The 13,989-nt window shown below is 42.0% G+C and overlaps 1 protein-coding gene and 1 pseudogene across 3 annotated transcripts in view; one reads left to right on the top strand and one right to left on the bottom strand.

Moving 5' to 3' along the window:
• Window positions 1–8,392: 8,392 nt before the first annotated feature.
• Window positions 8,393–9,939, bottom strand: LOC149750224 (uncharacterized; annotated as a pseudogene).
• SPRED1 (sprouty related EVH1 domain containing 1) overlaps window positions 8,663–13,989 on the top strand; it is a 120,218-nt gene continuing 114,891 nt past the window's right edge. The window contains exon 1 of one of the 3 annotated variants that reach the window (XM_089907389.1): window positions 8,663–9,903. Coding sequence is in view for 1 of the 3 variants with exons in the window: in XM_022587514.3 (XP_022443222.1) it covers window positions 9,872–9,903 (32 nt within the window). In the remaining 2 variants the exon portion in view is untranslated. The remainder of the gene's footprint in view (window positions 9,904–13,989) is intronic. The other 2 variants (XM_022587513.3, XM_022587514.3) reach the window with 2 other exon arrangements.

Below are 13,989 nucleotides of genomic sequence, written 5' to 3'. Positions count from 1 at the left end.
GCAACAGCCTTTTTACTGCTCTCCAAAATCTCACAATATATCTAGGAAGACATGGAAAACCAAAAGGAAACACTTAGATAACACAAGATGTTATACAAAGCAGATAACAAAAGTAACTGCTATCTTTTCCCTCTAAGACTGACATTTCCTCTATAGCTCTCGTTCCTTCTATCACTATCGCCTAAACTTCTATATTCTTTGAATTATAACTATTAAACTATATATTATATATGTGTGTACACATACACACACACACACACACACACACACATTGCCAACATAGATGGAGGGCTGGAAGGGCCAATGTTATATGTAAACACAGGGTCTTAAGTTTGTTTTTAGATTATAGTAGAGCAAATAGAAGTTAGGACAATGCAAAGTTTTAAGACTCCCTGGGTGGGTTGTGTAGAACCAGTAGGGTTCACACATGCCTAATAAAGTGTAATGAATTCCAATTAAAGTGTGATGTTGCAGAGTGGGGAAAGGAGGGAACCTTCAGCTTAGAAACAGAGAGTACCCCAACTTGCCTAAAAAAAGAATGTTTTTTAGGAGAGTAGGAAGATTTGAGAGAAAAGAGGGAAACAGGGATGGGGGAGGAAAGGGGCAGACCTCAAGGGCACAGTCAGTCCTCTGGCAGAGTCCCAGGACTGCAAGGGGCTCAGAGTGCACAGTAGGCTTAATCCAGATAGAAGCGGAGATAAGGTGCTGGGCGGTCTAAATTCTAGACCAGAAAGAAAAGGCTAAAAGAAAACAGGAACAAAAATCCTCTTTGGGGGGCCGGGTAAAAGGGTTGGAAATAATGGGAAAATTTTACTTTTATAAAAGGAATATTTTACTTTTATACAAAATCCTGAAGAACAACAGACCTAGTTAAGGTTAGGAAAGTCCCATAATTAGAAAGAAATCTTCAGCAGGACTTCTTAAGCTTTAGTGTGCAGTTGAATTACCTGGGGATCTTGTTAAAATGCAAATTAGGATACAGTAGGGCTGGGGTGGAGCCCAAGAGTCTGCATTTCTAACAAGTTCCCAGGTGGAGCTATGCTGCTTTGAGTAGCAAGGATTTATGGTATTAAACATGAGCATTTAAAGCATTTTTATAAAAGAAATAGATCAGTGAATCAGTATAGAGATCTTCCCAATATAGAGAGATCCCAATATAGAGATCTTCTGTGGGTTTATCAAAGACTTTAATTATGAAATTATCCTCCCTTTTACCTTTAGTTGAGGGCAATGAAGACATTTTTTTTTAATTGGAGTAAAATTGCTTTACAATGTGTTAGTTTCTGCTGTAAATGAAGACATATTAAGATGAAAAGACGGAATACAGTGCCTCAGTTCAAACCAATAATTACATATTTGAGAACATAATTATTGCTAGATGTCTATATTAATAACAAGATAACTACCTGTGTTGGTTACAGGTAGTATATCTGCATGTTAAAGTGCCCCAAAGAACTTTCTGTGATGACAGAAATGTTCTCTATCTGAACTGTCCAATATAGTAGCCACTAACCATCTGTGGCTATTGAGTACTTGAAATGTAGCTAGTGTAACTGAGCAGTAAATTTCTAATCTTACTGAATTTAATTAATTTAAATTGAAACAGCCACGTACGGCTAGTAGCTTCCATGATCATCAAAGCTGCTGGGATCACCAAAAGACAATCAGATGTTTTTGCCTTCTGATGGAAGTAGTCTTCCTATCAAGGCTCTAGAATTAGCCACCAATCTGCAAAGGAGACCCCAGAAGTGTTCAGATCACATTCTGAGAACTGATCGTATAAGAGAATTTACTACCTGATGCCCACAGAAAGCAGTTGATAAAACAGCCAGAGAATTCAATACTCCCTTTATCTAAAGGAGAGTTCTCCTGCCAAGTCATCATCTACAGTAATACTGACTTGAAATAGAAAGAATATCCCACGAAGGATTCTGCCTTTGAAAAGTTCCATATAATACACATAAACACACATATATGCGGCCTTTTGAAGGAGAAATTTTTTTTTTTTTTTTTTTTAAGTTTTTGGTCATGCCAGATGGCATGTGGGATCTCAGTTCCCCGACCATGGATGGAACCTGCATCCCCTGCATTGGAAGTGCAGAGTCTTAACCACTGAACATCCAGAGAAGTCCCATGAAGGAGAAAATTTGAGTTTCACCTCTAGCTACATCCTCACTAACGTGTGACCTCTGGCAAGTCACCTAACCTCTCTGATCTTCAGTTCTAATTCTCTCTGTAAATTGGAGTTGATAATACCTAGTGGGCAAGAGTGTTAGGAAGGTAAGTTCTTGAAGGACACTGTAAGTTTTAAAGCCCTATGCAATGGCTAATTATTTATTACTCACTAAAAGGGAAGTGAAATGCCATATTTAAAACAGAATCCAAGGAACTGCTCAGACTCTTTTGTTGTACTGAACTTGTGTTGCATGCACATGACCTTGGAAATGTTATGTAACGCATATTCAATCCTTCATTTTTGTTGTAACGGGGTGTAACCTTCAAGGAACGGGCATTCCAAAGCCATTTGGGAGAATGATGGTAAGGGAGGAGTGCTTTATTTAGTAGTGTGGGGCCTGGTAAGCATCCTCCCTGCTAAGATTATACTGAAAAGAAAGGAAATCGCAGACGGCTCATTTCCCTTGTACTGGTTGTAATCTTGTGGAAACTTCCTGTAAAAGGCAGTTATAGCATTAAACGTAAACTGATTTCACACTCGCCGGATACTACCAGGGCAACAATTGCGGTCCTTTGGGAGAAAAATAAAATAGCATACTTATCGTTTATACTTTGTATTAGTTTGGAAGAACATAGAAACCCTAGTAATGGAGAAACAGACTCATGCCAGAGGCAAGGAAACTATTTAGAAACATGGTTACCATTTAGTAATTCCACTGAGAGGCAGAGCTCATTAGCCAAGAGACTGGTTACACTAAAAAAAAAAAACACAAAAAACCCCAAAATACCCCAAAACATTCATTAAACAAAGTACAGCATGAAGAAAGAGTCCCCTTTGATCTAGGTACATATTAACTACAGTTTTAAAACACAAAATACAAAATTTTAATAACATCTGCTAAGGGGTAATGTTAAGAATAAGTTTAGAAATGGAAATGTGTACATATATTTTATGTACTGTTAGAACCTCAAATGTTGGCATGGCTGTCTCCTTTTGGCTTTCCAAGAATACAAATATTTGCTGAGAGCTTATTAGTGCAAGGGACAGAGTGTGTGAAATGCTGAACTGCAGCAGTGTTGAAGTCACAATAGGAAGCCAGAAGGGACTCCTGATTTCCATCACAGTGTCAGTCAACACAGCATCATTTTCATACATACATAAGGCCTTTGCATAATATTTGAAAAGCCTCCATTACTTGAAACCACTGCTAAAGAGAACAGCAAAAAATATGAAATGCAGCCTCTGCCTTCAAGCCACTTAAAAGAAACATGAACTCAAAAAAGTTGATTAGGAAAAGAGAGAGAGAGAGAGAGGATTATCAGTGAAGGCAAAAAAAGAAAAGGAATTTGTTGAAGACAAATTCTGAGTACATAAGAAAGATAATCAGTATGGACCAAGTGGTCTGGAAAGAGGGAGAAAGCCTTGGAGTGCTACATGCTGTCTGTCAGTGACTCCATGAAAACAGGCTACCTTTGCTATGCTTATGAACCCTGGTCTGACACACACATAGAACCCAGAACACATTTGTACCTTAATTTTCATGGCATCCTATACTGGCAACTAGTTGGCAATTGTGCTGTTGGTTCTTGCATGCTTTTGATAATTAATCATCTATAACAGGTTAAGTGGCTGTGGCTAATTCCTAAAGCTGAGGACAATAGTACTGAGAGCCACCTGTGAGCACCAGCAATTGTGACCAGCCTCTTTCCTAAGACCCACCTGAGAAAACACAACCGAGCAAATACAAGTGTCCCGTGCCCTGCTGACCCCTGACATGGCCATAGAATCCTTCCTGACTAGTGCTCACTGGTAGCTATACCAGCTGAATGAAGTTGGAACTTGGGTGAAATTGTGATCTATATCTTCTCACGTGGCTTATCAAGTCTTACTGGATCTACCTTCCCTAGCTAAACCAGCCCTTTGGCCTTGGCCAGTACCTACCTTAGTCTGAGATATACTTTGGACCGCACTTTTTTGTGTTCTGCTGGAATGAGCTCTCAGGGATGTGTTCAGAGATGGGATGACACAAATAGTTGCAAGGAAAGAGGGAGAAGCCTGTGAAGGGCTAAGAAGGATCTAGTACCTAGCATGCTTCTGAAAAAGCAGATTTCTTGGTCCCATTGCTGATCTGCTGATCACAATCTCTGGAGTGGCGCCTAGGAATCTGCATTAAAGCAGTACTTGCAGTGTACTTAAAAAACCTTTTTATTATGGAAACTTAAATATATAAAATAGTACAGAATAACCAATCTTGTTTCATCTAAATCCCTACCTACTTCTCTCTACTCCTAACCCCACTGGATTATTTTGAAGCAAATCTTAGATATTATGTTATTCACTTGTAAATATTTCAGTATGTATTTCTGAAAGATAAGGACTTTCACAACAGCACAACACCAATTTTTTATAATCATCAATTTCCACTTAGTGTACGTTTCTCCAATTATCTCAAATTTTATTTTTTTTTAAGATAGATTTTTTTCTTTTTTTTTTAATTGGGGTATAGTTGTTTTACAATGTTGTGTTAGTTTCTACTGTACAGCAAAGTGAAGTAGAGTTTCCTGTGCTATACAGCAGGTTCTTATTAGTTATCTATTTTATACATATTAGTGTATATATGTCGATCCCAATCTCCCAATTCATCCCACCTCCTCCCACCCTGCTTCCCCCCGTGGTGTCCATATGTTTTTTCTCTACATCTGTGTCTCTATTTCTGCCTTGCAAACCGGTTCATCTGTACCAATTTTCTAAATTCCACATATATGTGTTAATATATGATATTTGTTTTTCTTTCTTTTTATTTTTCTCTTTTCTTTTCACTTCACTCTATATAACAGTCTCTAGGTCCATCCATGTCTCTACAAATGACCCAATTTTGTTCCTTTTTATGGCTGAGAAATATTCCATTGTATATATGTACCACATCTTCTTTATCCATTCATCTGTCAATGGGCATTTAGGTTGCTTCCATGACCTGGCTATTGTAAATAGTGCTGCAATGAACATTGGGGTGCATGTGTCTTTTTGAATTATGGTTTTCTCTGGGTATATGCCCAGTAGTGGGATTGCTGGGTCATATGGTAATTCTATTTTTAGTTTTTTAAGGAACCTCCATACTGTTTTTCATAGTGGCTGTACCAATTTACATTCCCACCAACAATGCAAGAGGGTTCCCTTTTCTCCACACCCTCTCCAGCATTTATTTGTAGATTTTCTGATGATGCCCATTCTAACCGGTGTGACATGATACCTCATTGTAGTTTTGCTTTGCATTTCTCTAATAACTAGTGATGTTGAGCACCTTTTCATGTCCCTTTTGGCCATATGTATGTCTTCTTTGGAGAAATGTCTATTTAGGTCTTCTGCCCATTTTTTGATGGGGTTGTTTCTTTTTTTGATATTGAGCTGCATGAACTGTTTATATATTTTGGAGATTAATCCTTTGTCCATTGATTTGTGTGCAAATATTTTCTCCCATTCTGAGGGTTGCCTTTTCTTCTTGTTTATAGTTTCCTTTGCTGTGCAAAAGCTTTTAAGTTTCATTAGGTCCCATTTATTTATTTTTGTTTTTATTTCCATTACCCTAGGAGGTGGGTCAAAAAAGATCTTGCGGTGATTTATGTCAAAGAGTGTTCTTCCTATGTTTTCCTCTAAGAGTTTTATAGTGTCTGGTCTTACATTTAGGTCTTTAATCCACTTTGAGTTTATTTTTGTGTATGGTGTTAGGGAGTATTCTAATTTCATTCTTTTACATGTAGCTGTCCTGTTTCCCCAGCACCACTTACTGAAGAGACTGTCTTTTCTCCATTGTATATCCTTGCCTCCTTTGTCATAGATTAGTTGACCATAGGTGCGTGGGTTTATCTCTGAGCTTTCTATTCTGTTCCATTGATGTATATTTCTGTTTTTGTGCCAGTACCATATTGTCTTGATTACTATAGCTTTGTAGTATAGTCTGAAGTCAGGGAGTCTGATTCCTCCTCAAATTTTAAAATACTTGTTTAACTCAGGATCCAAATAAGGCATAACACACATTGCCTTGTTGTTATGTCTCTTGTACCTCTTAAGGTCCAGACACTGGGATAGACCAGGGCAGCTGCTGATAGAAAGTCAGACTAGAAGACCCCTGGGCTCTGAGCTTCATTGTAGGACCATTTCTGATGGTTTCAGGGTAGAAGACTAAGAGCTCTGGCCATTCAAAGACAATTTTTCTTTTAAAGTTGGTAAGATCTTCAACAACTGGGTGAGAGGAGAGAGCTACAAAGTCACCCTTTAAAGAAGGGCACAAAATTGTCCTGAGAATGGCCTGGGGAACACCAAAGGCAGTGAATGGATGATGACTGTGTCTTGGTCATGGGACTGGGAGCAATTTGGAAAGCATCAATTCGAGCTGTTGATCATACCTTGTCCCTTTAGGTAAGCAATATGTGTACAAGTAGCCAGCACAGTGCCTTGCACACCACAGCCAAGATGGTTTTCATATCTTCTCTCAAAATTTGTAATTTATACTTTTCCTGATGCACTTGAACCTCAAACAGATAAGAATTTTCTTCAAAAGAAAAGAAGGCCTTTGCAAGTGATCCAACTTTCCTTGTACTTACTTACCTATAATAACTCTGAGAGCTATGATTTATTGATGGCTTACTAGGGACCAGGCCATGTGTCTAGCAAAAGTGGTACATGGAAGAAAACTGATGGTTATTTGTTGAATGGATGAACAAGGCTACTGAATGCTTTACATTGAACCTTCAGAGCAACTGCCACCACCTTGTCATGGCGTTTATTATTATCTCCACTTTACCAAATCATGGTAAGAGCGACACATTGAGCTCCTAGTCTGTTCTAAGTGCTTTCTGTATATTATCACCTCATTAATCAGTACAGCATTTCTAGGAGTTAGGTACTATTATCCCCATTTACACAGGCACAGAGTTTAAGTAACTTGCCTGGAACACAAATTGTCTAGAACACAAATTACAACTGATGGAACTTGATTCAAATCTGAGCAGGCAAAGTGGTGAGTACTGGAAGGAGAGCAGGGTAGTACCAACACTCCCAGTTACAAGTTATTTGCAGAAACAAGACCAAAAACGCAGGTTCAGAGGTAACCTCTGACTATGGAGGATCCCCTTACCTCTTCCTTTCACCAACACTGCCCCTTCCTTGCTCTCAAAAAGGATAATTCTGCTGCGAGGCAGGAAGCAAGAGTTACATAAAGAAACCTCGCAAATCAACAGCACGGATTTTTGGGCAGACTGACTAAACTCCTTCATTTATTCCTCAAACATTTATTAAACACCTACTATGTCCAAAACACTGTTAACAAGCTAGTGTAGAGCTCCCGAGAACAGCAATCCTGAAACTTTCTGGGGATGGCAAAAGAGGAGTGCTGGCTCGTTCGGGAGTTCTCCCACTTTCTTCTTCCTCAGGAATTGTTCTACCCCTCAAGGTGGCAGGAGCAGGAACCCTCATTCTCAGGTCTCACAAACCTGAGAATGAAGAGAAAGCACTGCACACAGAGCTAGACTGATATCTCGGGAGATGCGTCAGAAACCTGTGACTCAGTCCGCCAGGCCTGATGATGTATAGGCTGGCTTTCTAGGTAAAGAAGAGATAATAGCATTTGCAGAGACAGGAGCTGAGTCTTTTGGTCCCGCAGACCCTAGACTCCGGCCCGCAACCCCAGCAGGTTTCTGTACAAAAACCTTTTGAACTGAATGCATACATTGTCCTCTAACAATGCAAACGCTGCAGCTGCCTATTGAATAATCGTCCCGCCTCCGTTTAGAGCAGTTCGTGCGTGCCACAGAGGCATCTTCTGCGCTATAGTTATGCAACCTCACTCACAGCGGGAGTTATTTCCTGTGCTTCTGGCTGCGCCAGATTCATGTAACACGCCTACCCAGGGCTCAATGGAAGTCGTTCTCCATTAACAACCAGTCTAGCTTTCAGAGATGAATGCCCCGCACAGCATACCCCTTGCGCGGTAAGAATCCAAGGTATTAAAACTCTTTCTCGCTCTCCAACACACACACGCGCACACACACACACACACACACACTCTCTCTCCCCCCCCCGTGTGCACGCAGCTAGGAGACTGCAGCAGTGCAACCAGAGGGACAGCAGGCGGAGCTCTCTTTGTACAGTCCCTCTCTCCAACCCCCACCAACTAAAGATGAACTCATGCCAATTCCATTCTTTGCAAGGAAAACACACACACACACACACACACGCACCCACAGAACAGAGCAGCCTCCAGTTTCCTCCTGGAGCACACTGTCATTCTAGCCTCTCCGTTCAAACAACCCGGATACTCCAAAGCGAGTAACGGGGAGCATCGCGCCGCAACAATGCAACCTTCCGAGCTGCTCCCCGTGCAGCTCCCACCCCCGCCCCCTTTCGCGGCGTGCCAAGAGTTTGGAGCGCGCGCACGCACATGAGCGCGGTGCCTGCGTATCCCTCCGCCTCCCTCCTCCTCTCCCCGCTCGGAGGCTCGACAACGATTTGGGAAATGAAGGGAGGAGGGAACTACTTTCCTGAAACTTGCTATGCTGCACACGACTTCGAGTTGCAGTGATTCGCCCGGAGGCCGAAGCTTTTAGTCCTCCTACCCACACGCCCTCTCAGTCCGGGCACCCCGCTCGGCAAGCCCAGTTCGTACCCGCTCTGGCCCTTCGGGAAGCCGGCGTCCCGGAGAAATCACCAGGGACTACTTCGCCTCCTTCTCCCGCGGGCGCCCCCCGGTTGGGGCAGCGGCGGCGGCGGCGGCGGAAGGAGCGGGCGGCGTGAGCGCTTCCGCCGCCCCCCTAGCGGCTCCCCTCTGGCGAGCGTGAGGAGCTGGCCCGCCGAGCTGCTGGTGGGCACTGGCTGGTGGGGGGCTCGCGGTCGCTCTCCTTGCTCTCCCGCCTCTTCTCGGGACCCTGCCCCTCGGGCGCGCCGCTCTTCTCCGGCCCGGGTGCGGACGATTGGTTCGCTCGCCCCTGCCTCACACGCGCCCCGCCGCCCCCTCCTCCCCGCTCTGGAGTCGTTCGGGCCGGAGCGTGTCTGGAGGAATCCGCCGCCGTGAGGCCCCTCGCCCGCTTCGGCTAGTCCCGAAGGACCGGCCCGGTCGCCGCCGGGGGCTGAGCGGGCAGCCGGCGGCGAGGCGGGAGATGGTGGGGTGGGCTCCGGCAGGACCGCGCCGCCGCCGCCCGGAGCCTGGGCTCGGCACCCCCCCGCCGGCCCCCACCGAGCGGAGCCCTGCTTCCTCCTCGCCGCATCCCTGAGGGAAGCGCCGCCTCTGCTCCCGGGTTCTCCGCCCGCCCGCCTGCTCGCTTCTTCCTGGCCGGACCCCGCCGCGCTCCACCCCAGTGGCCGGAGGAGCCGCTCTCCAGTCTGCCTTCACAACCCCCTTCCTTTTTTCCTTCGCTTCCCAATCCTCCCCGGCCTCATCGGATCTCTTGGTTGGGCGCTGAGGCGGGGGAAGAGGCTGGGGTCGCCACGGCGGAGGTTGTCGCCGCCACCCCCCTGCGGGGGTGGCCGGGGTTCCCGGCTGGGGGGGCACCGTTCCGGGTGAGGCATCCACCATGGTGAGGCCCCTGAGCCGCTGCCCCCGCGCCCCCCCGGCCGCCGCTGCCTCCTGCCCCTCGGTGCTGCTGCTGCTCCTCCGCCTGCTGTTCCTCCTCCATCTCCAGATCGGATCACGGTGAGGGAAAGATGAGCGAGGAGACGGCGACTTCTGACAACGAGTAAGCACCTCACAGATCTAGATTACTTCCCCCCCACCCCCCATTCTTCCTCGGCACCTCCCCAGACCCCCTCGGAGACTTGGGTGCTTGCAATCCTGGAGAGTTGAGTGCATTCTGTTCTGGAGAAAACATTTGATTTCCTTAGCCATTTTATTTAATGGCAGCAACCCCCGACCCCCACCCCCACCCCCAGTATTTAGTTGCTTTCTTCTGGGAGAAGGTATTGAATGTTGGGCTGGAGTTGGGCTGGAATGGCAATTGTATGTCCATGAGATGGAATAATGTAGATGGATGGAGTCGGGGTAGAAATTACCCCAGTGCCTGGAAGACCTCTGACCTGTCCTTTTTCACTTTAGCACACCAGTCAACATACCTTGAATATCCGTCCATACTCCTTTATAGCTATTTCACTTGGAAACTAATGTGTGGGAGCACCTCTTGCAGCAAACTGTTCTTGAATCTTAATTCGATGAGTCAGTGACTCTTAAATACCGATTAAGCCTTCCCCCCTCCCCCCCGCCCTTTTTAAACTTATGACCTGTAAGATTCTTGTAAAAAATGGGGCGAGGGAAACATTTTTATAATTTGATAGCATTAAGGACACCTGGAGTGTGGGAGATGTTGAACTATTCTATTTTGCCTTTGCGAATACTGGATTTGTTTTTATTAGGAGCATAAAAGAATTTTATAGGCTAATTTTTATCTTTCAGCTATATTGAAACACACCGTTTACGTTGATTTAACACTGTTTACATTGCTGAACATGTTGATGACTTCATTCATTAACTTGTAGAGCGTCCCGGCTTAAGTTTTTGTTTATTTGGGCTGTCCTTATGTTTTCCAAACGAAATACTTTGCCTTTTAAATATTTTGCTTTAACATAACAGCTGACTGGAGGAATAATGATGCGGCAACAGTTTCCTATTGAGACGGGGTTTAATTCCATGCGAATATTTGTGTCCGTTTTCTTGTAATTAAATTCAAGTTTTATCTTCGGAGGGTTGGAAATGGTTAAGTGAGTTAGGACTAGTCCTAGGACGCATTCCTTTAAGTAAAGTGCATTCCTCGGATCAGACCTTTCTGAGAAAACTTTAAAGTCCAAGGCCTAAGCTTGTTTAACATAAAATAGCTTGAGAAATGCCAAGCAGCGTCCCCCCACCCCTCAACACACTCTTCTGATGAGCGGGGGTGGGAGAAGGTGGATTGCTGCAGTGTCAGTGCAGTCTAGAAGCAGAAGTGGCCGCCATGTTCTCTCTCTTTTTGTGAATCGCCCTCATTTGCATAGCACACTCTTCATTCATAAAAAAATAATTAAACATCCATCACCTTGGACATCTTGAAAGGATTTCCCAAGAAAAAAATTCGAAGCTCAACTGTCTGTCTTCATGTAGATTTTTGAGTTCAGAAAGTAAGGAGAATTCGAAGTTATAGGTTAAATTCAAAAATAGACGCCCACACAAACAACTACCCCTGTTCTCAGAATGTTGACACAGTTATGTGGGAAATATCAGTTCGGGGAGGTGCTGGGATCACGTGATCGCCTCCATTCATAAAATACCTGGCTGTCCATTCACAGTGCAGTACACTGTCTCACTGCCTTCCGCAGATTAGACCTACTTTGAGAGAGATCAAGAAGTATCTCAGCGCTTAGTTAGGAGAAAAACTGCTAAAAATCCTAACAGAATGACGATAATTTTTGCTGCCGTCTTCTTTTAAGAAAGTAGCCTGGATTAAAATGTCAAGTTCTATTTTTGAGATGGAGAAGACTAATTACTATATTTAAAGTAAAATATTGAATACCTCCTTTTTGGGTGCAGCTAATTAGAAACGCTAATATGGGAATGTGAATTGACACACCTGTGAAATACAGTTTTTAAGTGAGCTCTTTTTCAAATACTTGTCATGGACAAATTGAGAGTACAGGTTTTTCGGTGTAGTGATTATCAGTGGATGATACCACTTTTACACTAAAAATGAATAAATATTCCCGGTGGTTTAAGTCCAAAGATTTTGATATTTGAAACACCTAAGGGCAATATTTACTGGTAGGATTGCCTTTAAAAAAAAATTTTTTTTTAATGTATTTAGTATGGGACAATTTGGAAATTATCTCACTCACCCAGACTTTTAGAATTCTGTTTTCACAAATTTATCCTGGTTTATTAGTAAATTTTTCCCTACTAGGGGCTTTGTTATGTTTATTTTGGTAGGTCAAGAATAATATGTTTTAGCGTATAATTTTTTGCCATGAGATGTTAACTCTTCATGGGGACAAACTCTTGGAGGTGTTACTTAAAAATTTTTTTTATTTTAGAAAGTGATGTGTTCATCTGATAATCAGTTTTATTATAGCCCGCATTGTTTGTGTAATAGCTAAATCACAAAGAGTGAACTTCTTCGGAATGTAGACTTTATCCCGATAACTTACATATTTCATCTTTCATATATATAGTAATGTTTTGAAATGGCAATTTATTATATACAATCATACATATTATGAAGAAACAAGAGAGATATTATTGTAGATGCCCTTAAAGCCTTAGCATAGTTTAAAACTGCCCTGTAATATGGATTTTATTTGGGCCTTATGTTTATTTTTTCCTTTTGCTTTTCTCCCTTTTTTTAAATCCACAATCAAAAGGTATTTACTTAAAGTAGAGACTGTTCTTAACACTCGAATGTTTTTCCACCTGATTTCGACCTTTAAAGAGTGAAAATCACCAATATCTTGGCAAACTGTTAACCTTTTCTAGATAGCCATTGTGGTAAAATCCAGTAAGGCCTTTAGAGGCCTCATTTTGAAATCCTCTAGTACATGCTTATTTGAAATTAGAGCTCTGTGTAGAGAGAGAAATAGTTCTCAGAGGTTGACTGTGGGTATATAATTAATCAAGAATTACTGAAGGATCATATTATAAGTCTGTAACACTTTGTCTTATGCAGTGCCAAACTTGGGGAAGGGTTGGTGAAAGTCTGCTTTTCTTCTCTGACCTTCAGTAGGAACTGGAACTGCATTAAAAGTGCCATTAAAAAAAAAAAAAATTCCTCCATGCAAGAGTAATAGTTCATTTCAAATAATGTACAAAATGGTCTTTAAAGTAAGTAATTATTTATTAAACAAATACTTATTTATTTAATAAGTCTTAACATTTGACATATAATCAAACTTTACCTTTTCTGTGATGTTGATGATGAATCATATTCATTTATTGGATTTTTACTATGTGCCAAGAATAAAAATATGTGATAAATGCTTTACACATGTATTATGTAATTTGTGTATATACATGTAGCTTCAACAGAGTAGAATTGCATAGTAGGTACTATCATACATTAATATATTGTGAACATTTTCCTGTGTCATTAAATATTTCCTAAAACATAATTTTTAATGCCTACATTATATTCACTGTATAACATATATTAGTTTTAATCAGTCTACTATGTCTCTTATTTCTGAACAGTGCTGCATTTGATCCTGAGTTCTGTCTTCATCCAAATTTATTACTTTTTCCTTGAAATAGTCTAGGAGTGGAGTAAAAGATGCAAATTTTAAGTTGTTTTATTTTTCTGCTAAATTGCCCTCTAGAAAAGAAGCAGTGTGTGAGAGTGCTTATGCCTTGAAATGTCTGTCCAGTTCTCTTTGAAAAAAATTTTGCCAATTTTGAAGGTGGAAGTGAGATCATGTTCCTACTTTTAAGATGTGATGGATAATAAAATAAAATTGAGTTTTCAAAAAACTTGTTAGGTTGTTTTGGGGCAATTGGACTGTTTTTAAATATAAGCAGAATTAAAATGATCATACAAAAGGCATCTGCAGATAATTTAACTCTTACCAACTTTTATGCAGTATGGTATAATATAAAGAACATTGGACTTGGAATTGGGAGATGCATTTCTGTCCTCACTGTCACTAATTTATTCTGTGATTCTGGGCAAGTGACGGCCTTTGTGGCCCTCAGTTTGCTCACTTGTAAATCAAGGAATTTGAACTAAGCATCATTATGGGCCCTTCTTGTGCTAAATTACCCTAAAGTAATACAGTGATAGACACATTGCAAGTCACTAGACTTGTAACATACATAT

The sequence above is a fragment of the Delphinapterus leucas genome, chromosome 2, assembly GCF_059928025.1.
Source record: "Delphinapterus leucas isolate spDelLeu-1000000601 "Yukka" chromosome 2, BTC_Dleu_Yukka2, whole genome shotgun sequence".
Lineage (NCBI taxonomy): Eukaryota > Metazoa > Chordata > Mammalia > Artiodactyla > Monodontidae > Delphinapterus > Delphinapterus leucas.
Note: the sequence above shows the minus strand (reverse complement) of the source record. Positions and strands in the feature narration are given on the sequence as shown.